This window comes from Gobius niger (genome assembly GCF_951799975.1).
Source record: "Gobius niger genome assembly, chromosome: 5".
NCBI lineage: Eukaryota > Metazoa > Chordata > Actinopteri > Gobiiformes > Gobiidae > Gobius > Gobius niger.
The window spans coordinates 20,611,966-20,637,349 of record NC_136856.1 but is presented as its reverse complement, the minus strand read 5'-3'; the positions used below and the strand labels follow the sequence as shown (position 1 = coordinate 20,637,349).

Genomic DNA, 25,384 nt, shown 5'->3' with positions numbered 1-25,384 from the left:
TGTTGATATTGTGCAGGGCAGATTAAAGTATGAACCAACACTCTGAGTGCCTTTTTAATCGTTGGATTCTTTATATCTTAACGTCTTCTGTGGTAAACATGAATTGTTAATGTGGCCTTTGTAGCACGTGCAGATAGTCTGGCTAAATGTCAAGCCTTACTGCTTAGTTACTGTATATCAAACCATCTATTAGCAACATTTTATGGTCCTTGATTTATGGCTCATTTTTTAAAGTCACGTTTTATCGTGTCAACTGCCCCATGGTTTATGTCGAGGTAATTCATACAGTAATTTGTGAGTGTTGTTTTATTGCCTTAAGAAATCACCAGCAGATCGTATACACTCTGACAATAGCATTCAGATTGTCAGTAGCAAAATCAAAGAGTGTGATATACAGAGCTTGATGTATTTTGTGGCACATTTTTATATACTGCATGTACAAGAGATATGAGGGAGATATTTGGTATGTCTAATTCATACTTTTTTTTATATTGTCGACTGAAACCCGGGAAACGTCTCCCACCAAGAGCCACAAATGCTTGGTGGTGACTCTTATTCTAATCTAGTTTGTACGTGGTATTATAGTGGGGCACATGAACTGTAATGTGGCAGAGCTTGGGCAGACAAAATGAGACTGCAGAGAATTATAAATATTAGATACGGCTCGCCTGGAGTATTGCTCGACTGCATAAAAAACAGCAGCGGCAGAAGCAGAGTCTGGCTCATTTTCCCTGTTACGTAACACCTGACCTCATCCACTGCAGTGAGGCAACACTCGGGATTCCCTCTGTACATTAATCCAAAAAGCACAAAGAGCAGCTATTGAAATGATAGAAAAATATTGAAACCTTTTTCAGCTTCTGAAACACATTACATTGATGAATGGTCTAGTAGAGCGATCCCCAATGTGTGAATGTGCTCACACACCAAAGACTGTGCTGGAGTCCAGAGGGAACACAGTCACTGTATACTTTGCGGCGAGTACTTTTGCAACAGTAGTACCAAGCCCTATTTTCAGTCCGGTCCTGCATCAGATACCTTAATATTCTTAAAGGTATTTGTTATCCAGCGTTTTTGAAATGTTAATAATATCTTTACTTCCAGTCCCCACATATCTGTAAGCCTAACTGCAGAAGTATGTCAGGGTTGGGGCTGCAGTTGTGCAGCAGCGCTTTGTTGCTTTCCTTGTGTGAAATGACGCATAGTTTTGTTATTTTGGTTATGGCCTTATACTTTGCACAAAGATTTTCACTTGTCATGCTGTGCACTAATCGGAAATGATGAACCGGTACTTGATCTTGCGTATCTAGTACTTGTGAAACATTTGCTAGTGCTTGTGAAAAATGTGCAAGAAATGATCCATTCTTAGAGTACATCGAGGAACTGAAGAAGCAGGAGGGACAGTACTACACTCGTCTGCACTAATGGGCCGCACACTCTGCACACACTGACTTTGGTTCCTATTTGCAGTTGATGTTATCGCTGTCTGACCCTTCTTTGGTGCCTATCTTTGTCCCGAGAGGAGCCTCTCGTTGAGAAAGGGGTGAGACCCTCTGTGCTCAGGCTAATCTATGGACACCTTTGGTCACATGGAGAGGAAGATGAGGGGACATAAGATACTGAGATAAACTGGGGGGGAATTGCGATGATATATTCAGTCAATTTCATCAGTTTGGCGCCCTGACAGTGGCCTTTGGCGCATCAGCCAGTGTGTCTACTCTTGTCACCTGCTATGAAGGATTAGGTTCTTGTCACAAAGCCTGGGGGTGAAGAAGCAAATGGTGCACACACGCAAACACACACACACACACACACACACACGCACACACACACACGAACGCGCGTGCACGCAAACACACACACACGCGCACACGCGCACACGCGCACGCGCACACGCACACGCACACGCACGCACGCACGCACACACACACACACACACACACACACACACACACACACAAACACACACACACACACACACACACACACACACACACACAATCTTGTACTTCTATCTTAGTGAGGACACTCATAGACATAACGTATTACCCAGACCCTAACCCTAAGGTTAGGGCCCCTAATCCTAACCCTAACCTTAATCCTAACCCTAACCCTAATCTAAACCAAATTCTAACCCTAACCCTAAAACCACATCTTGACCCTCAAACAGTCCTTCAAATAAGTGAGGACCACCCTAAAATACGTGGAGAGCATGATCCTCTACACCCTTACCTTGTAGAGGTAGAGGTAGGAAGTTCACAATGTTTTTAAACATTTGAGTCAGTCTCTTTTCAAAAACAACACATTTTGTTCTTTTTTATGGCGCCTTCATTCCTAAAACATCCTGGTTTCCAGTTGTGGAAAGTGAAGAAAGTATGCGCTTATTTACTCTGTCTCTCTCCACTCGAGCCCATATTAGACACAGAACAGAATGAGATTGAAAAAAAGATGTTCTGTACATGTGAGCAGCAGCTGGTCCCACAGGGAGGCTTCTGCGTCAGACAGTCAATCCAATTGACTGTCTTTGTCTCTTTCCCAAGATGGAGAGGCATTCATTTCTGAAAAGCAGATCTGCATTGAGTTTGCTGTAGTGAACAACAGTAAGGAAATTACTTTGTGTAATGATTACAATGCATTTGACGGAAGCAAATGACGTATCAATAAAGATTACACCGAGAAACAAATACTCAATTAGTCAGTTTGTTTAATTTTACAACACAAAGCTCCCAAAAAAACTCTGGTGTTCTCAAGATTTTTCAACCCTAAGACAGAAAGAAAGACAAGGAAGCAAGCAGTATTGACTGTAAAGCATATTGACTTGTTTATTTCCAAAGGTATTTACAATGGTGCTTGTAAGTAGAAACTAAATTCTTTTATTTTGGTATTAGAGTTGACTGAATAAAAAACATTCCTGAATTCCTGATTCCTGAAGTGCCCAAATGTGTGTAACAGTGTGAGCCTGAGGCAGTAGTCTGGCACTTATAAAGGCTAATGAGAGCGTTCACAGGTACAGCATACATCCCAGCTCATATGGAGCGCTTCATACACATGTCGGATCCTCACTCTCGACAACAGCATCACTCGCCTCTGACGTGTATCTGCATTTGCCTTCACACCATCTCTTTGTAATATACTGACGCCTGGGAAGACTTAAAGACATAGTTACTAGAGGAAAAAGAGAAGGGCAGGCAGTTTCTCTAACCCAGTGGATGGTGCAGGTCTAATGAATGGAAGCTCAGAGATGAGCGGAGGAAATGAAGGGAGTAGGGGGATGTCAAACTGCAAGAACGATGAAGCAGTTCATATTACACAGGCCTATTAGTTCTTCTGCCACTGCAGCCCCAGACGTAATGAGGCAGTCTGCAGACACCACAGTGCTCTGAGGCTGCAGAAGGCTGGGCTAAGTTACCCTGATAAAACGTTTAAATGCCTACACTCAAGCTTATAGTGTTGGTTATTACTGCAATCTTCCTTCTATATCCCCTCCGCTTGTCTATGTTTAAGTCTGCGTAACATTTCACCCAAAAATGGAATAACATGCAAGCGTTTATTTCATAGTTATTTATTGGTGAAAAATATGTCTAAAACCGTGTGTCTTTGCTCTGAGCGGCCTCACCTTTCCTCAGACCTGACTCAAAACCTGAGCAGGACGTCATGAGCTCATCTCCATGGAGATGTGCTTTGCGTACGCATGTTCTTCTTCCAGATGTGTTATTTTGATGACCCATTATCGGTGTCTCTCACTGAACCCACGTGTAGTATTGGTGGCACGCTTGTTGTTATAAGTTGCTCTTGTGACATTGCATCAGATCACATGGAAGGTTCTGCAGTGTGGCTTTAAATAGATTATTCTGCAGTGGCACTGACACAACAATGTTACCCAAGATATAAGGGTTGAAGTTTATTTCAAAATAAGAGTGTCTCAAAATAGTTATATCATTTCAATTCATATTCAAAGACAGAATAAGCTTGTTAAAACCTGGCATATTTGTGCTATCATTAGATGCTGTCAGCTTGAACATCTTAGCCAATATACGTATTCTGAGGGAGAAAGATGAAACAGCAGCTGAGTAAACATATTGCCGGACATATGGGTGATAAGAAAGAAAACCCAGAACACGTTTTAAAAGTATATCTTAATATAAACATTTTATTCAGTGCATTTTTGTGTATACAACAAATAATTAACAACTGGAAGTTTCCAAGCAGCCGCAGCGTCTGCCTGACAATGTTGTTTTCTCAGATGTCGCCTGGTTTGTTTGGAACACATAATCCAACATGGGTTAATACACATAGCCTACATCATGCAGCTCTAGACCATAATTCCCTGCTCTCTCCCATGCAACAGATAGGTTTACCTAATATAGAATAAACCACCTCTGGAGGGGCAGCCCAGTAACAAAGACCTCCCAAAAGCAAGTACCAGAAAGAAGTTATGAAGCTGGAGGAAAAGGGGCCCACAAAAGGGGGACTGCTTTGTACACACTCGTGTTTGTACATGCCCTGTGCATTTTTTCTTTTTTTTGTTTTCTTTTTTTTACTTTTTCACTTTCACAAATATGACATGTCCTATAAAATGTTTAAGCCACCTAAAAGTCCACAGTTTTTTTCTTTTTGATATAGAAAATGTCGTCACCACAATAAATTTACTCAAACACATGGAACAAGCATCCTGGGAAAGGGACTCGGCCACGCCGTGTTTCTTTTACGGCAGCGGCATCAGTCAATAAGGAGGACAAAAAGGATGGAAGAGGACGGCCAAAAGGATGACGTGACGATCACAAGCGACGACGGAGACATTGTAACACAGTCCAAACAGAAGGGAAAGGGCACACACTCAAATCATCCCATTCTTCAGTAGTCAAGCATATCAGATATCGGAAAAAAAACAACAACACACACACAAAAAATAAAATAAAACGCAAGATGTAGCACGCTTCCAACTCCAAAGTGTGTCACATCACTTCCCGCTCCCATTCTTCACACCATGAACTATCTCATCAAAAGGATTTCAGCTTTGCCTTTAGACTGGCTCGATTCTTAGCGGCTTAAAGGGACTCTCTTCGTTCTGTCTTTGGTTTGCTGAAACCTCTTTCGACGTCCGACGGAAAAAGAAAAAAAAAACGGATACTGAACGGTGGCAAAGGGGAGACAACATGAGGGACAGAAAAAAACTAACCAGGAAAGAAAGTAAAATTAGAAAATTAGCAAAAAATCAAGGGGCAGCAGTGGCATCTTAACATAGAAGAAAAAGGAAAAAAAGAAAACAGGAGCCACGCTGTCCTTAATTCAGGTCAACGCAGGCTTCTTCTCCCATACCATTGGCCCGGTCTGAGCGTGTGCATGGGAGCGCAGAGGAGCTACCATCTGGCCGGACACAGCAGAGACAGCACTGCGCCGCACCAGGGACATCATCAGAGGCTTTGTATTCACAGAAGCAAGAGCGAGACCGCCGCAGCACCACTATGGGCCGGGACACCTCGCCGCTGTCTCAATAATGCATGAGCGCGAAAAGAAAAAAAAAATTACAAATCATCTTTTAACATGAGCGAATTTCACCCCGAGAGGGATGCAAGAAAGAAAGAAAGAAAGAAAGAAAGAAATCTCAAGCTAAAACGATATTCAAATTTTTTTTTTTCTATAGAGAATATGGTAAATGTGCCATTGTGTTTTATTACTGGTGTCGTAACAGAAAAGTTAAATACCAGAATGGAAGTGTCCTTTAGTGATGATAATAATAATAATAATGGTGTTTTTGTTATAGTCCTGAATAGAGAGAAACATTGTGGATGACGCTCTGCTGGAGGTAAGGTTCAGAGGTTTCTGTCCCAAAGGAGGTCCCTCGCTACGTCGACTCGTGCTGGCTCACCGTCTTGCCCCCGTTCAGCACGGCGGACGCGCTCCGGCTCTTGGTGGGGGTGCCGCTGCCCGAGCGAGTGAACTCTGTCAGCTCCTGGATGGTTGGCTCTCTGAACATGGCGACTGGGGGAAGGGGGGGAAAAAGAGGGACAGTTTCAAATTAGGAATGGCCAAACCACAAAGCAGTTTGATCAGCAACTGTATTAGATCATGGAAAGCAAAAGACTGATGTGAAAGTGTTTGGTCCACATCCAAATGCTCTAACTGGGATCGCACATTGCGCAAATAGTATGTTTGGTATTGCTGGCATGTTTGTAATGTAGCAAAAGTTAGGATCGAGTCAGATAAAGCCAGGCCATAGTACTTTGTTTTTGTGTAAACTGCTGAAGCTGAAGATTCCACAGGGGGCTCTTGGTGTTTTTCATTATAAATTCAGGAGTCGCTGGGGCTTTAGCTCTGCTGTGTGCGCAGCAAAGGCCAATTTGCATCCACAGCTTTTTACCAAAATGATTAGTAATCTGAGCGCTGGCTTTCAGGACACTGTCATCATCCCTCTGTCCTCAATACTCTGATGACTCTACTTACTCTTAAAGAAATGTCAGACACTTTGGCTGTAGCACTTAGACTTCAGACCATCCCTGTCTGTTCGTAAGTGCATCTAACAGACAGGCTGTTGTAGGACATCTACCTGCAGATTATGTCACCAGCTCAAGCATTTTTAAGTATCTTTGAAATATTAATATCTGAGAGAGTCTAACTTTACCAATTTTAAGGCTTCAGCATGAGTCTTAGCACACTGCAGTGACAGAATCGGAGTAGACTGGGCTGACGTTAGCAGCGTGTTGAGCAGTAGAGCTCAGACAGTAGATGCGGGGCCGGGGAGTCAGGGCTTCCCGGGCACACACACACACTGCTCTGCCTAATTGGTGCCTTGTAACAGAGGATTCTCTCTGAGCGGCTCAGACAAATTCATCTTTCATTCTTGTCTCCAGGAAGAGCTTTAGCCTTCTGCATGTTGTAACTCAATTTTATAGAGGAGCTGGAGATCACTTCTCAGTGAGGAAATATGTATATTTTTATCAGTACACAGGAGCTTTACACTTAGAGCAATAATGTATAATATTTATGTATAACCTACATCAGTTGTCGGCACCAACGTTTCAATTATTACATCTTAGAGCGCATTTTCTCCCCTACAAAACTGATATAAGTTCTTTCCTCATGTTCCCATGCCTTGTTGCCGCGTTGTAGTCGCTTTTTCGTCACGTTTTTGTTACTTTATCATCACTTTTGTCTTTTTTGTGGGTTCTTGTTTTGTTTTTGTAACTTTATCGTCACTCTTTTGTGGTCTTTTTGTAGTGTTTCTGTTGCGTTTTCATCCTCATTTACATCTCGTTTACGTCGCTAATTCGACTCTTTGTTCAGGGTGCTTTTAGATTTGGGTAATGCCTGGATAATGGGATAAAAACTGGAGAAAATGTGCTTGTGTAGGTGGATGTTAAGGGGTTAAGTGAGGATTAAATGGGAAAGAAAGACCATGCGGGTAAGCTCTTTTCTATTTCTTTCCCAGAAATTATTGCACAAAGATTTCATGTACCACACACATGCACAGCAGACAAAAGGTCACACGCTCTGATATTTGGTTGCCTTTAGTCTTGATTAAAGCACACATTCACTGTGACACTGTTTCAATAAGCTTCTGCAAAGTCAAAAGATCCAGTGTCGCATTCATTTTGTATTGATGATGGGAGAGTGTGACCACTGCTCAAAGCCTTCGCCAGCACATCCCAAAGATTCTCAAAGGGGTTCAGATCTGGACTCTGTTGTGGCCAGTCCTTGTGATGTCTCATGCTCCCTGAACCACTCTTTCACAATGTGAGCCCAATTGATTATCCGATTGAAGAAAACCATTGTAGTGTAGTTGAAATACATGAGCTCTCGCGCCATAGTTTGACGTGTAGCAACAACAGTGGCATGAGATTTACCTTTGAGCGGTTTAGGAAGAAAATGTGCGGCTGGCTTGTTCTTCTTCACGTGGTTGCCCTTCATGATCTCGCCCTCCTTGTTGAGGCCCAGGTACCAGCCCCGGCCCGACTGCTGCTGCCGATAGTTCATTGAAGAGTACGTCACATAGTAGTTCTCAAACACCGATTCTTTGAAATTACACTCCGTCGTGAAGTGTTCCTGAGGAGACACACAGCATGGCAACAAACACAATGAATAAACACTTGTCTACAGAAGTACAATGTGCAGTAGAGTGTGGGATGGAGACAACTGGGGATCCTGGTTTCTCAATGGCGTGTTCCAATTTAGTCTATGCTTGTTACAGCTTTACTGCAGGAATTAGAGCAAGTCCAGGTTTAGAACATTTACAGGGAAAAAATATCATTTAAATTAGATTTTTTTTTTTAAAGCATGTGAGCATTACTTGAATTAAGATCATTTATGTTCATTTTGAGTATATTCATTTGCCAAAGGAACAAAAATATGAAAATATATTGTCCCCAAAACGAAGTGAGTTACGCTGCTGCAGGAACAACCATACATGCCAATTAGTTAATTTTGGATTTTGGTAGTGAATCGTGTTGTTTTTTTTTACACTTCATTTACATTCAACATTCAATCCCAGACACACAGTTTTTGGTTGGAAAGATAAACATTTTTTGTCAAAGGTGTAGAAAAAGACATTGCTATAGTTAGTAAGTCACAAAAAGACAGCCTTATATGAAATCCAGGGAATAATCAAAATCCCTAACATTTCCCGCTGTTAATAATGCAGCACTTTGTGGCATAGATAACACTGATGTGACAGATAGTGAGATGCATAAATAAAGCATAAGGCTAGATAAAGTCCTGGCTGTTAATTATGTATAGTTCATTATCTCCCAGACTATGTTGTCCACAGCATTGAAAACATACTGTAATTATAACATCACTGACCTCTTTGTATTTGTCTCAGTAATGGCTTCATGGTAGAAGACCAGTGGAATCAGTGTGTTTGGTGTAATGTGTTTGGTCTTGTGATTTGGTTTAGAAGAATAAAAAAACAAGAGAAGTTTGTCTCGGATCAAGTGGTTTATTTGAAGAAGAAGATCTTTATTTATATATAGCGCCTTTCACAGACATAGTCACAAAGCGCTTTACATGACACAATTGTACATTCACTCCATACTCGGTGGTGGTAAGCTATGTTTGTAGCTTCAGCTTCCTCTGGGGGAGACTGACAGAAGCGCTGTTGCAACTACACACGTCTGCGCCAACGGTCCCTCTGACCACCATCATCATTCAATCATTCACACACATCATTCATCCTTGACTGTTGTACATGTTTTTAGTGGTAGGGGAATCCGGAGTACCCAGAGGAAACCTAAGCAAGCACGGGGAGAACATGCAGACTCCACACAGAAAGGCACCGCTGTGAACCGTTGCGCTACCGTGCCGCCCACATTTGACATGTGCATATGGAGAGACATTTTGCCCAGGCTGTACAAAACTACTCCGGTCAGAGTAGTCTTAAGTTGTCAAAATAGCAGATGGACAAGGACCTCTCCATAGATTAGATGAGTGTGACCACGTGCTTTATTTTTAATGCTGTTGTAGTTCCACTAATGAACGGGCTGTGGGGAGCCTCCTCAGAGACCAGAGGGTTTGCAGTTCATTTTGCAGGCTCCATACTGCATCAGGGTTCACTCCAGCACTTTGTTTGGTTTAGGATCAGGAGCCTATATAGGATTTGCCAATTAATACTACAAGAGTGTGGCAGTGGTTTATTTCCCCGGAGTGAAAATGTGTGTGTATCTGGGCGGTTACGTGTCTGGTGGTATGTGTGTAGGTGTGTGCGTGTGTGTGTGTTTGCCCAATTTGTGGAGCTGCCAGTGCGAAGAGTCTAAAAACTCCACTCTAATCAGGAGACAATTCCCCCCTGAGCCTGGCTGAGGGACAGTAGTGGGGCCTTCTTTCCTCGCTCTCTTTTATTAAGACACAAGGAGAATATAGAGGAACATATACAGTCTTTCACAACTACACTACGTGAACAATTATAATGCAAATTGTATTTCAGTGTCATAAAGGTAAAAAAAAAAACAAAGATTAATTCAAGTCAATTAAACTCATGGATTCATGGATGGTATTGTGTCTCAGGCTCTTTGAATCACTGACATCAATCTCGCCTGTGATGATTAGTTGTCAGGTGAGCCCAGTTAGGCGAAAAACTGCTTAACGTTCCACATTATTAAGCAGACCATCATTTTCAAGCAATATGGGAAAGAAAAAGGATCTCTCTGCTGATGAAAAGCGTGAAACAGTTTAATGCCTTGGACTAGGTATGAGATATATTTCGATATTTCATGAAAGATTAAGCGTAATCATCGTACTGTTAAGAGATTTGGGGCTGATTCAGAGCACACACAGGTTTGTGCAGATAAAGGCACAATGAGGATGGTTTCTGCCAGACAAATACATCAGATTGAGAGAACAGCTGCTACAAAGCAGCAAACAGATATTTGAAGCTACTGGTACCTCTGCCGAACATCAAGGTGTAGTACCCTCCAGAGGCTTGCAGCTGTCCATAAACCTTCTATCCGGGCCTCCCCAAACTGTTAATTGAATGCTGACGAGCAGCAATGGCTGCATTGGCTTTTTCAACATAATTTGATACTTAACAACAAGAAGTCCTACAGTATGCTTTTTAAGAATCGTCTCACTTCTCTGCAGAGCCTTAATATACACTATTCAAAGGGAAACCTGATTGAAAACACAGATAAATTTAAATATTTAGGACTATGGCTTGACCAAGAACTTTAAAAACCATATTGAATATGTAACTAACAAAGTAAATGCTTGTCTTGGTCAACTATATAGATCTATCAACTGTTTTACCCTCGATATCAGGAAAAGAATAATCGACTATGGAGACATTGTTTACCAAAACACCACAGATGCTGTTCTTAAACCACTGACAACCCTCACAAACTCGCTCTGCAGATTTGTGCTTCGATGTAATTATTTGACCCATCACTGTACTATGTACAACACACTTGACTGGCTACAACCCAAAGACAGAAGACGGCTCCACTGGATTATTCTAATTTATAAATGTATTCGATATGATTATCCTACATATTTAAAACAGCATATGGTTCCTTTCACGTCATCATACGCACTTAGAGATCTGGACAAACCGTTCTATCGAGTGCCACATATAAAAAAAGAGGTAGGCAGGAGAGCCTTTCGTTATAAAGCCCCATATGACTGGAATAATATATCAATAGAACTTAGATCAACGACATCTTTACATATATTCAAAACATCCTGGTACAATAATCTGAAATGTCAATGTCAATGTTACTAGCATTTTCCTAATGTCCAAACAATGTTGTAACCTTTTATTATTATTATTCCTTTTGTCTTTTTTTTTACTATCATCCCTCTTCTTATGTTATTTTATTTTCTCTTTATACCTATTGTTAATATTGTTTTGTATTGAAAGTGGGGGACATTGGTGGGGTGGGCGGGGATGGGGAGCAAGACATGAGACCTCGTGATGTTATGTTGTTATGTGTATGTGACTGTTGTATGTATGTGACAATACTTGCTATGTTTTGTTATTTTGTGTTCAGGACCCCCTTGAAAAAGAGATGGTTCATCTCAACGGGGCTATCCTTGAAATGAATAAGAAATACATGAAGACTCATTTTATAACAGTCTTGTTCACTGATGAGTGTCGTGTAACCCTGGATGGTCAGATGGATGGAGTGATGGATGGTTGGTGAAAGGCCATCATGTCCCAACAAGGCTGTGACGTCAGTAAGGAGGGGGCGGAGTCATATTTTGGCCTGGAGTCATGGGGAGAGAGCTGGTCGGCCCTTTTAAGCTTGCTGAAGGTGTGAAAATGACCTCTGAAAAGTATGTGGAGTTTCTGACTGACCACTTTCTTCCATGGTACAAAAAGAACACCTGAATTGAAGGTTTTCATACCTATTCCAAGGCATTCAACTATTTCACACTTTTCTTCAGCGGTGAGAGCCTTTTTCTTTCCCTTATTGCTTGAAAATGGTGGTCTGCTTTATAACCGAGTATGGTGTGAACGAATAATGCAATGTAAAGCGTCTTTGAGTGTCCAGAAAAGCACTACATAAAACCGATGCAATTATTATAATTAATAATAATATGGAACGTCCTTTTAATCATCCCAGGCGTCTGAGATTGAAATCTGTGATTCAAAGAGCCGTGAGACACAATGCCATCCATGAGTTTCATTGAGGAAAAAAAATACATTTAAAAAAATCACCTTTATGGCACTAAAATATAATTTGCATAATAATTGTTGACACAGTGTTTAATAAGCACATGTTAAAATCAAAATGTAAAGTTTAAAATGGTGTAAATGTGGCTAAAACAAGGGGACTGCCAAATATCTGGATTGCAATTTGAAAAATTGCAAAAGAATAAAATGTAAAACCAAGATCCAGTTCAAAGTGCTCATTTCAAACATTAGCATTTGACAGAAGATTGAGGCATAAACTGCTCAACTGAAGAATCACATGCATTTCAGAATCAGTTTGTTCAAAACTCTCTGTCATGGTTTGTGGTGGTGTGAAGAAAAGAAAACCCAAAATGCAGGACTGCAACAAAACTGGTGATGTTTAATAACGGACAAAAACTAAAATAGCAAAATCCAGAAGTAACCAAAAACTCAAACAAACCGGGGCTGACATAGACAATGACGCGACAAAGGACAAGGGAAACACAGGGGTATAAATACAAGAGGAAACAGGGCACAGGTGAAACACATCAGGGCGGGGCAGGCAGGCAACGAGGGAAGCAAAGCAAAATCACAAGGACAGAACACATGTCAAAATAAAACACAGGACTAGACCAAAGACAAAAGATACAAAAACAGGGGAACAAGACAAATCATTACACTCTCAGCTGTAATGGAGTTCATGCAGAAAGGATTTCTTATGCATCCCTCTCAGTCTTTGCTAATTGCAGGAATTTAAATTGCAGCTGAATTGAAGAATGTGTTGAGTGCAGATGACATATTTGACCACTTAAACAGTGAAGCTTTTGTAAGATTTTAACTTGGGTTATCATCTCTTTATTATGAGCTTAACAACAAATAGCTTTGTCTGCACATTCTTCATAACAATTGTATCATCTCTACAACCGCTCTCCAGTTCAATGTGTGACCAGTAGTTTTCAACTTCATTGTCTTCTGTTCACAGCTTCTGAGCAGTTCCAGCCTCACACTGATGTTTTTGATCACTCTGTTTCTGATGCTCCTGCCCCAGCAGACTGTCACTAGTTTACACTGAGAACAACACTGCAATACTCCTTGGTAACACCTTGGAAAATATTATTTGCACCGTTTCCTTACAAGTACCTTAACAGCATCAATGATAATAAACATGCAGGTTTGCACGAGCTTAGGCTCAGCTAATTAAGATGATCTAATGAATTGTAAGAGTCATTTGCCTGGTACTTCTAGGCCTCGCGTCTGATGCAAAATGAGAAACATGGCCGTCGGTTAGCTCTCATGCTTCAGAACGTCCGGTTCGATTCCCACCTGGGCCTCTGTGTGGAGTTTGCATATTCTCCCCGCGTCTGCGTAGGTTTCCTCCGGGTACTGTGGTTTCGCCTACCACTAAAAACATGTACAATAGGACAGGATGAATGAGAGTGTGTTTGAGAGTGCGCATGGAGGGGGGGACGGATGGAAATCCAGTGTGGCTTGTTTACATGCATGAGACCCATGTATGTTCATGAACATGCACTGTCTCGACCAAGTAAACCAATAAATAAAGTGCAAATCAGTGAGTGCAAGCCATAAGCATAACGTTTTTTGATGGGCATGTTGCACCTAATTTAATATTTGAATGGCCTGTGTTTTAGGCCCCCAAATCTGATGTGTAAAAGACTCTGCTGCTGATCCACTTTTACACGTGCTACTTGTTTTGCACATGAGCAAACGCTTGGTAAATGACCTCCTTAGTGTCTTTCTGCTGGCTTCACAAAGTTTTCAGAGCGCTCTGAATAACTCCCATTTGCAGTCTTACACTAAAATCATTATATTGTCAATGGTAAGATCACATCACATCCATTTAAAACGTAGTATTTAAACTCCACTGCAGACCCATTCCCATTCACAAAAGTTTCAATCTGTGGTAAAATCCATTTATTGCCAATTCCATAAAAAGCTACAGCCTTTGACATCTTTAGTATTAGACTTCAGCATAAAAAATAATATATACTTCCTGAACTCACTGCAAGTCTTGTTGTAACTCCCGGCCCCTGATAAGTATATTGTTTGGTCTGTGGTCATGTTCATAATAACAATTACAGCAGCATGTGAAGCCGGTTCTGTCGGAGCAGAAATAGCCGTCTTTGATGTGGCGCTGCTGTTGTGTGAAGTGTCATGTCTGTCAGCTGTTTCTTGCCTCTGTTTATTTTTGCCGCTCTCAGAATTTGTTTTGACAGTTTGGTGCTGGAAGCTCTACAGAGCATTTGTTAACATTACAAAGAAGTGGAATATTTTGAATGTCCCGCCTCGAGGTCTTGGGGAATACAGTATATAAGGAAATACTGTATGCAATAGAAAAATGTGGCGGATGATGATTAACGCCGCTCTGGCTGAAGGAGCTGGCAACCTCTGCAGTACACCAGCCTAATAGTCTGTGATGCCCTAATAATATCATCTCTATGCCCATTCCTCTATGCACCTACTGTTCAGATTGTTAGTCTTTGATCAAGTCTCTCTCCTCCTGCGCTTCCTGCCGAGAAGCAGTTTTTCTCATGAAGGTATATCACGAGACAAAACCAGCCTCCCCTTTTTATGTAGTACAATGAACACAATACGCCTCTAAATCTAATGTATTTACTCTCAGCAACAAAATAAATGTTCCGAGCCAAACCACAATAAATGATGATCCTTTTGTGCTGCTTCCTGGGGAGTAATTACAGATCATGTTTACCAGTCAGTAAGTAGGAGGAGAGGCACTTTTAATGGGTCTAACATCCTCTGCAAAAATACATTTTCTCACATAAGCCCAATCAATGCTAAAGGAAAGCTTAAACGACAGCAATTTTAAAGTGAAATTATGAAACCAGTCGATCTCCCACTTTTCCCCTTGGTTTAAAACAATCGCACACAACACAAATTAGACTAAAAGTGATGTCCACTGCCTTATTCAGGATGGCTTGAAACGGGGATTTCCAACCTGTAGCTCAGGAGATAACAGCTCTGTCTCCACTTGTTCTATGGAGCTCCCCAAAGGCTAGCTTCATTTCAGCTCAAACAGTCTCATTTGATTCTGTCTTAGCAAAATAACTCCAGTTCATCCTGTTACATTTACAGATACATATCCTCACTGTGCACCTAAGTTGAGTTATATGAATGAGTTGAGCAGAAGCAGCAAACAATTTGTTAAATATAGTAAAAGTAGATCAGGATGCTTAATTTCTTTTTCCTTCTTATTGACTAGACTACCAACTGCCCATAGTACACTCCATCTCAAATCCACTAAGCATAAGTTGCTCTCTGTCAGGGTTGGACCCGTCTGGGCTGAAAATGCTACTTCCTTTTAGTCAAATAAAGGAGGGTTTTCTTGTTGGGAATACGCTGCTTTGAACAGCCTAACAAATCGCAAACAGAAACAGACACACCCACATTGTGTCGACAATGGAGCGCCCGTGCACGTTGGACGAGTTAATGACACAGCCCAGTGGAGGGAGACGCCAGAGCGGCAGTTATTTACTGAAGGCATTGTGAGCATTAAATGGATAAAAGCCTTAGGACTGTGACTGCAGCATCTCTAACACAAGTGGAGTCAAAAGGGGCCAACACAATGACATGCACTTGTTTGCTGCACTTATAGGGTCAACATGGATGTGACAGCGTGGCTCTGCAATCGGTCTTTGCTTTTCGCAATGTCCAATAACTCATGGGACACAAAATGGAAAGAGCAAATAAAGGGAAGAATTCAGCCCTGGTTAGTTTAAAAATGGTAAATGGTCTCAACTTATATAGCACTTTTCTACCTTTCGGTCATGAGACGACTTGCTCTACCAACTGTGCCACTCTCGCCCTCTTTAAGCAATACTTAACTACTTAAATAATGGTATGTATGTTATATATATACTGTAGTCCATAGCCAGTAAAATCAAATCAAAGACACAATGATAAAAGCTTCACATAATACTGCGATAACAATAACGTGGTGGTGTACTCTGTAGCCCTAGAGCAGAGATGTGTAAATTTGCAAGTACAAGTTACGAAAGTGTCTTCACCACTTAGTGACGCTGAAGCCTGAATATATTCACAGCCTCAGTCACAGCTTTTCTCATTTTATATCACCTCCTGCTCCTCAAATCTCAGGACATACAGTACATATAACACTACACTCTGTTACTTGATTATATTATGTAACTATAATAAATGAGATTTACAGTAAGACAGAATTGTCCGGGGGTTCTCAAATAGTGGTTTGGACCCCAAAGTGGGTCACAGTACCATTTTCAGTAGGACTGATGGAAAATAGTTTTTGTGATTAGTTAGCCTTAAAGGAACCGGCCACCGTTTTTACATACTGAGATATGTTCTTACCTGAGCTTAGACGAGTTGATGCGAAGACCAGACGGGTACGCATCAACTCGTCTAAGCTCAGGTAAGAACATATCACAGTATGGAAAAACGGTGGTCTATTTCTTTAAGCTCACTGCTCAGGCAGAACTTAATGAGGAACGGGGCGAGAGCAGCTCTGATCGAAGAGCACGTGGTCTCATAAAAGGCTAACAACTCTGCAACAGCACGCCTGTAAATGAATACATCAAACCCATGCATGCTATGATGATAAAGTCAACCTTTCCTCCTTCTCTTTCAAACAGAAGGTGCCAACCACTCATCTCCAACTCAACTCAAATTCTTACACTGTTTACATAATTCTAACACATCAACTTTGAGAACAATTTGCTCACTTACTGCCGAAATGAATCACAGCCACAGCAAGAATATCAACAATACGAGGTGCTTATGACACTGATCTGATTGTGCTCTACGTACACTATGCAAATTGTAAGTTTCTGACAAACAACGCGGTCATTTCATTCCATCTGCTTATTTAAGCAATTTATGTCCAAGAAAATATGAAAACATCAGTAGCAATTAGATACATAGGTAATATATGTGTAAGCCTTTACCTTCTTTCATCAACTTGTCTCATCCACAGGCTTTATTTTTATTTCATATCAGTGTTTTTTAAGTGTTGGGAAAGAAGAACCAAGTAGGCCTGTCACAAAAAGAAATTTGAAGTTTGATATATTGAGGCAGGAAAGTATCTAACAATACTAGACACTGTCAATTGTTTATCACGATAAATACTATATATCGACTTATCGTTCAATAAAAAACAGATAAACAATTGACAGTATCTAGCATCATTAGAGTCAATAATATTGTTTATCGCGATACTTTCCTGCCTCAATATATCGAACTTCATATTTCTTATCGTGACAGGCCTAGAAGTGCATCATCATATCCTAAAATACTACACATAAACATGAAATATATTGAAACTATATTTGCTTTAGTGAAAAAAGTTTTACAATGGAAGAATGGGGGGAAATGCCACAGACATGTACAGACGATATCGAGCCCAAAAATGTATCATTTATCTGTTTTTTAATGAAGATAAGTCAATATACTATTTATCGTGACAGCCCTAGTAACAAGCCGCCACATAAATTAAAAGAAAAAAAAGGATATTTTTTGCAACCCATAAAACACTCTTTAAAAATACTGTTTTCCCAAAGATCAGTGGTTGTTTTAAGCATTGAATAGTTTTTCAGCTAAAGTCATGCCCAAAAGATCTCATTTTCACTCAAAGTCATTTTCATAGACTCAGGTACTTAATATTGAAAAAAACCTAACTTGGAAAAGCTTGCGACTCGCTGCAAATTGTTTCACCCCCCACTTTATAAAGGCCAACACTTTGCATGTTACAAAACAGTTTTACAAATGGCAAAGTTTTGTCAAAGTGTTTTAAATAGAAGTTTGATTGTTCTGAGTTAAGCTTTGTCCACAGTAGCTGTAAGACAAGGGTTCATTGTCTTTCCATTTAAGCTGCTGTTAGTGGCTTGTTGACATTGAGCTTTATTGAATTAATCTAGAGGCTTATTTAATATGCTTAATTACAGTGAGCCGAGTGGCCTTCATTAGGATCAGTGCGAGTGGCAGGCTGCTGGGGAGCCATGTTACATTACTGTGTATGTGCAGAGTACTGATGGAGTGTTGTATTTCAATTATATTAGTACACTCCCCTCGGGTGAGCTTAGCCACACGCACCCCCACGGATATGTTGTCAAACAGTGACTTGTGCTATGAACGTATAATTGCATGCATAACCTATCTCACTACAGGCTGTGGTAATTACACCGTCAGCCTTTGCTCATGAGCATTACACAGGATATACCTCTAAGAAACATAATCAAAGTCATTTTTCATGTATCTGTTTATTTCAAATCATTTTCCTCCCCAAACCCTGCTGCATTTTTGGTAATATTGGCTAAGTCCAGTTTGATTTTGTGCTCTTACGATAAGCCAGTGTGAAGAGGTCAGAAGTCCCCTTCCCGACCCCACATCACTGTCACTATAATCCAATATGCAATTTGCAAGATGAATTTCCTCAAACTCTTGTATCTATTATTCGAACTGTCAGAGAGCACTCAGACCTGGAAACACACGCCGCACCGTCTACAGTGACGTGTCTGCTGTGTTTGTGTGTGTCCTGTGGGGGCATCACTCTGCCGAGGCCTGTCACAGAACAACACTCTGACATTTTGGAAGAAAATGAGCTTTGTTCGTCCAGCAAGTGAATTATTTATAATCCCGCTCATTCAAAATAAAAAAAAGCAATTTAGCTCACACTCCACTGCCAACCCTCTCTGTAGTTTGGAAAGTGATGCTGCTGGATTACCGAGCCTTCGAATTACAACTGTATCATTCACGTGGTCAGGACAGTGAAAAGAAGTACTTACAGATGTGTATAAGAAGCCCTCGCTGTTCATGGCCAGGTAGAGTTTTGTCTGCACTCCCTGGATGGCGACCACCCGCAGCCCCACGGGAATAAGGTTGAACATGGCTGAGAAAACACAATGTGACATGAAGATCATTGTTCAGAATAAAAGCCTTTGACGACTTGTTTCCTACAACGTGACATACATACATGTACATAGGACTAAATCTTGGGAGGATCTCAACCAATAGAAATAAAGAACGCCTCCAGTGAGTCCTCTAATAAACCTACTCGCAATGACATTTCCTACAGCCAGTCCTGAGTTTGCATCATACCCATTGATATAGGATATTTATTTATATACTGTATATATTTATTGTTTTGGCAGCCACGGTCCTCTATTCACACCCTCCTCAGAATTGTCTCGCACTGGTTACTATAGCTGGGATAAAGCCTGTTTTACAAGATAATGTTGCCTCTGATGACAAGTGGATTATTTTGTTGAGGATAGTTTCTACATTCCCAGGTTTTGCTCCAGTATTGAATCATAATTTGGTTCAAGAATATTACATTAAGATATTTTTTTAAAACAATTATTATTAACTGTTTGGAAAACAAACAGATTGCACATTCTGCGGAGGTGCCAAGAGACAATACTGTACTTTTGGTGTCTTGCAAAGTTTTGCAACTTTTAGGAACACTGCTCAGTGCTGCAGTGCAGACGTTTTATGGTCCGGGGCCAAAAAGTTACAGATGCAACTATCAGCACAAGTTTTACACCGCTATAGGGACACTCTTGCACTGCTTTTTGTAGGTTCATTTTTTTCACACAAATTCTTTTCATCTCTCTGAATCTCAGTTCTCCATGAAGCTCCTTACACGACTTTTGTACTCATCTAGTCCACTTCGATTGAGCAGGATAACGTATCCTCCAGGTGACGGCGGGGCAGGGGAAACTCAATTACCAGGCGGCTGAGGGAGCACCTGAGCACCAGTGGAGTGGATGACAGGGCAGACACCCACAGCGTTTGGGTGAAATGTGAGGAGGCCCTGGGGACAGCTGCCATGATTGATCCGCCCACCAGTACCAAACAAGTCAGGACAATTTACAGTGAACCTGCTTTTGTGTCTGGAGACATTTAAAACATTTAGCTCACATATGGAGGGTCAAACGATAGAGGATATGTGTCTTACAGTTTCCTCCACAGGAGACTGTGAGAAGCTGTAGCTCTTCTTTTCTTTGACACTTTCTCCTCCTGATACTGCTGCTATAAAAGGGGTCAGAGGTCACGAGACAAGCTGGAGACAGTGTTCAAAGGGACTGTCATTATTACTGTCTCAACAAGGGTTGACAATAGTGATGGCTGGTCCATATTTTCAAACAGAGAGATGGACATTTAAGAAGGGACAAATATACAAATCAAACCTGTACTCTTACTTTAAAATCACATTACTAGCAGGTCACACTCATGTAACATTGTAAGTTGAGTGTGTATTATAGTAGGTCCTCTCCTACCATCATAAGACTCCAGTATCTCTAAGAGGACTCGACTCTCCGTCACCATGGAGACAAGCGCACCCTAACAACGCTATTTTTGGAGCGGTGCAAAGAGCTTCACTCTTCCTGTTTAGACACACTTTAATTTTCTTTTCAAGAACTATGTTTCAGGGATGTGGGCCAGTTGTTATGTAAGCGGTGTCATAGATGCAGTAGCCAGAGAGAAAAACACATCAGCACTTGGTCATTATTGAATTTACTCCAGGATTCAGACTGAAAACAGAGCTGTCATTTCAGAGGCTTTCAATCTGCTGACTGTCAATTACACGGATCATCAACGTTCTTTCAATGTGCCGTGCAGAGCCTTTCACTTCAGCTGTCGTCCTATCAAGTTAGTGATATAGCTGAATATATTCATCTGCAGTGTAACAGCTGTTTTATCTCACAGTAAGTTGCAGTTTAGCTAAGGCTAGGTCTTAGTGTGGTGTGTTTGTGGTTTATTATTATATAAAATGTTTTTTATTTGTATAACATTATTTTATTTATTTATATAATTTAAAAATACTATATATTCAGAACACTTTAAAGCTTTGTCACAATTATAATATTTCTTACGAGTACATTGTTGCTCGGTTATGACAGTAAAACTTGAATAATCAATGGACCTCATTCATGAATGTTTTCCACTTTAAGAAGTTTCTGGAGAATAGTACGTCAGATTCACAAAGTGTTCTGAAGCAGCCATATCCCTCACCAAATTCACAAAGGTGACACATCCTGGCCTATTGTACATGTTTTAAGTGGTGGGGAAAACTGGAGCATCCAGAGGAAACCTACAGACACGTGGAGAACATGCAAACTCCACACAGAAAGGCCCCGTCCAGTGATCGAACCCGGGACCTTCTAGCGGTGAAGCACAAGCGATAACCGCTGTGCCACCATGAATGCATGAGAATGGAATACAAAGGCACCTTTTTCTTCTTGTTATATTAGAAGTAATATTTTAAGTAAAGTATGTTTTAAGTAAGCAAAAGAACTTAGTACCATTAATATAAAAAATATTAATTCATATTTCTATTATTAATATTGACTAATTAATATGAATTAATTAAAAATGCTTAATTGTTTAAACTTCACTTATTTTTTCTTTTCCCTAAAATGATCTATTTGATTTTCATAGTGAAATATCACAATGTTCACATCATTTTATGTTTGCTTTTTTTTACTTTTCCTATAGTAATTGTTAAACTACTTTGACTTGCACTTAATTGGTTTGTTTAAAAGTAATATTGCTCTTACTGTAGATACTGTATTTCGGCTGCTGTCCTCACCTCTGAGCATGTGACCAGGAGCTGAGAGCAGCATTGACCTGGGAAAGTCTCATTTAGATTAATGCTATCTCTGCTCTATACCACGACTGATCAATATTATTCTCTCGAATATGTTAATGAAATAGTTGGGAAATTGTTGTGTTAAGAGTCCTCCTGACTGTTGTTCTTCCAGAAGAACATGTTCAGCTAAGAACACATTTTGTGAACGCCAAACATCTTCCAAATAAGTGCTTAAGAACAAATGTGTGCATAAGAAGATATCATGAATGAGGCCCAATGTAATTTTTAGGAGAACATTTGAGAATAAAGTCTAAATGAGTGTCAGTGAGACTCACTGTATCCATTGTCCTCCTCCTTGGTTCCATCGATGGTCCCGTCAGCCTGCAGCTGGAGGTGGAAGCCCTGTCGGCTGTACAGCTTTGTCACAATCCCCTTCAACTGGGGCTCTGTAAAAGCACACACAAACACAAACTGGATTCAACTTTCGTGTAGGATTTAAGATTTTATAAAGATAGCTGGAAGCTGTCAGAACACACTCTGTCCCTTTATATCAAAGTTGTCACCTTTACCAAAGTTTCATGAGCTACTTTTTTCTAGATAAAACCTTTGTGAGAGACAAAACGACATGGATAAGGCAGAAATTCTGATATTTTCATTTTGTACCCCTCCCAAAGAACACCAAAATACTGTGCTGGTTTCTCTGAATGCATAATTAACGCTCCACTCTAGGAGTCAATATTTTCAATAGAAGTGCTCCTGTCTCGCCTGTCTGTCTGTGTCTGTGTGTTGGAGCTGAGTGCTCTCTATTCCCCAGTTATTGTCCCAAGTGGAGTGTCCTTTACTATGGTTTACCACACCTTTCATCTATCCTTTCATCTCACTTACCTTTCAAAACCGCCCTTTCCACTATGGATAAGGTTATTTCTACTGCACCGTGCGCTTAGGGAGGATCAGAAAACTCCAACTTTGTCAACTCAAAGTGCACTCTCATATAAATGAGACAACCATAGCGAGTGAGAAAAGTTTCATCAAGTCTTTGGAAGGACACAAATCAATCACATTAGTTCATATTGATATATATTAACTAATGTTTGATATAAATTAACTAATATTTAAGTCGTAAATCTTGATTTATGACTGTAGACTTAGCTAAAGAAACTTTGAAACTTGAAGAAGGCAATGCAACATTTCTGACTGGATTATATGATGCTTTGTGGAGAGTTTACATCACTGTGAGAGCTGCAGTGTTATATGACAAGAAGCTGTCATAATGAAAGCAATGACAGAGAATAAAAGTGGTCTAATTCATTTATACACAGTCAGTTACAATATCTTCGAAGTGATATCACAGTGGCGAGTGTTTAGGTCAGGACAGACTGCACTGTTATAATAAATGACGCTGAGAAAAGCAGTCTCCTGCGCTCTACAGACCTGGGCGTCTTCTGCCTCTCTTCTTGGAACCGAAGAGTTTGACTCGGGAGAACACATTGAGTCTGTTCGGTTTGTCGCAGCTTCCTTTGGTTTTATTGGGACTGCTCACGCAGCGGCAGGCGTTAGTCTTTTCCCGCTCCCTCGCCTGCCTCTTCTGCCTGATGAGGGAGCTGGCGATAGCCGCTGCCATGGCCAGCTTGGCGGCAGTGTGGGAACACTTCTTGAGTCAAATCTCACCCCGTTAGAACCCAGAGCACTGGATTCAGGAGGGCGATTCCCAGCAATGGAATCACTAACTTTCCCCCCACCCCCCTTTACACCTTCAAGCAGTTCACGACACAGTGGGCTGTTAGGTAACCTTCTAACGAATCATTTTTGAATCCTTATCATTTCAATAAAAGCCAGTCCAAGAAAGAAAAAACAAACAGTCCACTTAAAGCGATTCGTAGAGACGCTCACGCCGCGCGACATGTCCCCATCCTTGAGTCCACACATCAAAGCAAGGGTGAACTACCGCGCAGCGCACATGGCTGAAGCAGCAGAGTGAATGGAGTTGAGCGCGGCCCCTGGCTGGAAACACCTGTTTGTTGCACCTCCTTTGTCTCCTCACTCACTGCCATCGTCTGAGCGCCATCGTGGCTCTGACTGAAGTACAGTCAAGATATTGGCTCAAGTGCTCCATTGTGGACGACCACACTAACTAAACTATGCTCCGAGTATCCCTCCTACAACAAGCAGCGAGTAGTGAGAGAAGGAGGGGTGCACAGACACTAGCAGTTATTGCGCACACGCCTTATAGTAGGCTACACAATGGGATCATTACACGCGCCAATGTGTAACAGCGGTCAGATGGTTTTCGTTCATTCTAAAAACTGAGCACACACAGCAAATATCGTCTCTGAATCAATTTCAACACAATCACTGACAAAATAGGGTTATTGAGGTGTTTTGTTGTTGTTGTTGTTGTTGTTGTTGTTGTTGTTGTTGTTGTTGTTGTTGTTGTTGTTTTTTCAAGCTATAAAAGCTGAAATATGCATAGCCCAGTTTGAACTTTCACTCAAGAAAAACAAAAATACATATGTTTTGTGTCAGTGGTGCTCTTGTCTGTGGTTGGATGACTTTTAGCTAACCAATGCTGCCCTCTAGAGTCAACATATAAAAATGCACCATCGCGCCAACTGTCCAATTGCTTCGATATGTCTAGAATAAATTACACAGGAGAGTAATTCGTCTAGAAGTTGTGAGATAGACCTTTTCTCGCGAAATAAACGAGGGAAAAACGCTTGAGTGCAAACATGACAATCAACATAGGAAATGATATTAGTCAATATAAGCGATAGGCCTGTTCTATTTCTGAGCGTTTGAATATGGGACGAATACAATTAACTCAAAGTAGCCTACAACAAAACAACATAACTTTGAAACCGTAAACTGATCTCATGGATTGGAACGACATGACAAATGTGTTTTCAGCACCATGGACAGCTCCACGGCGGTTATCGACGAAAAGAGACCAAACAATCAAAACAATGTTGAATATTTTATACATGTACTTGCTCTATTTCAAGAACACACGCCGCAGTGCAACTTGTGCACCAATCTGGAGACAGCACATGTCAAGGAATCAGAGCAATCCACTTACAGTAAAGGACGCGTACCTGACACTGCTTTTCTGAGCGGAAAACTCATGTTGGCCTTGTCGAGCGAGAGTTGAGATTGTCCGGGGTTTACGCGCAGTCTTCCAGCTGAGTGCAGTGAGCCGACTTCTCTCACATTTAGACAAAAACTTCAATCCGTTCCCAGAATAACACAACTCTCCGCGGCGCAGCGATGGGGCATGCAGCGTCGAGGCGTGGCCACACAACTGGGAGATCGTTACGGGACATTAGCGACATGCCATTATGACTTCTTAAACGCTCATTAAACATTCATTCGGGGGTCTCGTTGATCCGGAAAACAAAGAAAACGCGTTGTGGCCGCTTGAAGAAATAGACTGGAAATGCTGCAAAGATTTGACTTCCTCGCATGGGCCAGATATGGCTTTGCTCTCATGTTACAAAACTGATGTAAATTGATCCGATAATGCGTTGAGTAAACCGGTTACGCAGGGCCCTCCACTTTCAACGGAAATATATTGATGTGGCATAAGTACTGAGTGGAAGGATTCACAGTCTATATTCTACAGCACAGTGAAGGTTTAAAGACAGAGGAACAGCTGTGTGTCCCGTGAGACTGCTTCAGATTTTGGAAAAGTT

The 25,384-nt window shown here is 41.0% G+C and overlaps 1 protein-coding gene across 3 annotated transcripts in view; it reads right to left on the bottom strand.

The window, feature by feature from the left end:
- Positions 1-4,121: 4,121 nt before the first annotated feature.
- Positions 4,122-25,384, bottom strand: part of fgf13a (fibroblast growth factor 13a) — a 73,170-nt gene continuing 51,907 nt past the window's right edge. For 2 of the 3 annotated variants that reach the window (XM_079556720.1, XM_079556722.1), the window contains 4 exons: positions 22,034-22,144; positions 18,892-18,995; positions 7,845-8,043; positions 4,122-5,982 (listed from right to left, as the gene is read on the bottom strand). In XM_079556720.1, coding sequence (XP_079412846.1) covers positions 5,846-5,982; positions 7,845-8,043; positions 18,892-18,995; positions 22,034-22,144 — 551 coding nt within the window. In that variant the 3' untranslated portion in view covers positions 4,122-5,845. Of the gene's footprint in view, positions 5,983-7,844; positions 8,044-18,891; positions 18,996-22,033; positions 22,145-23,129; positions 23,530-25,384 lie in introns of those variants that run through there. The other variant, XM_079556721.1, reaches the window with a different exon arrangement.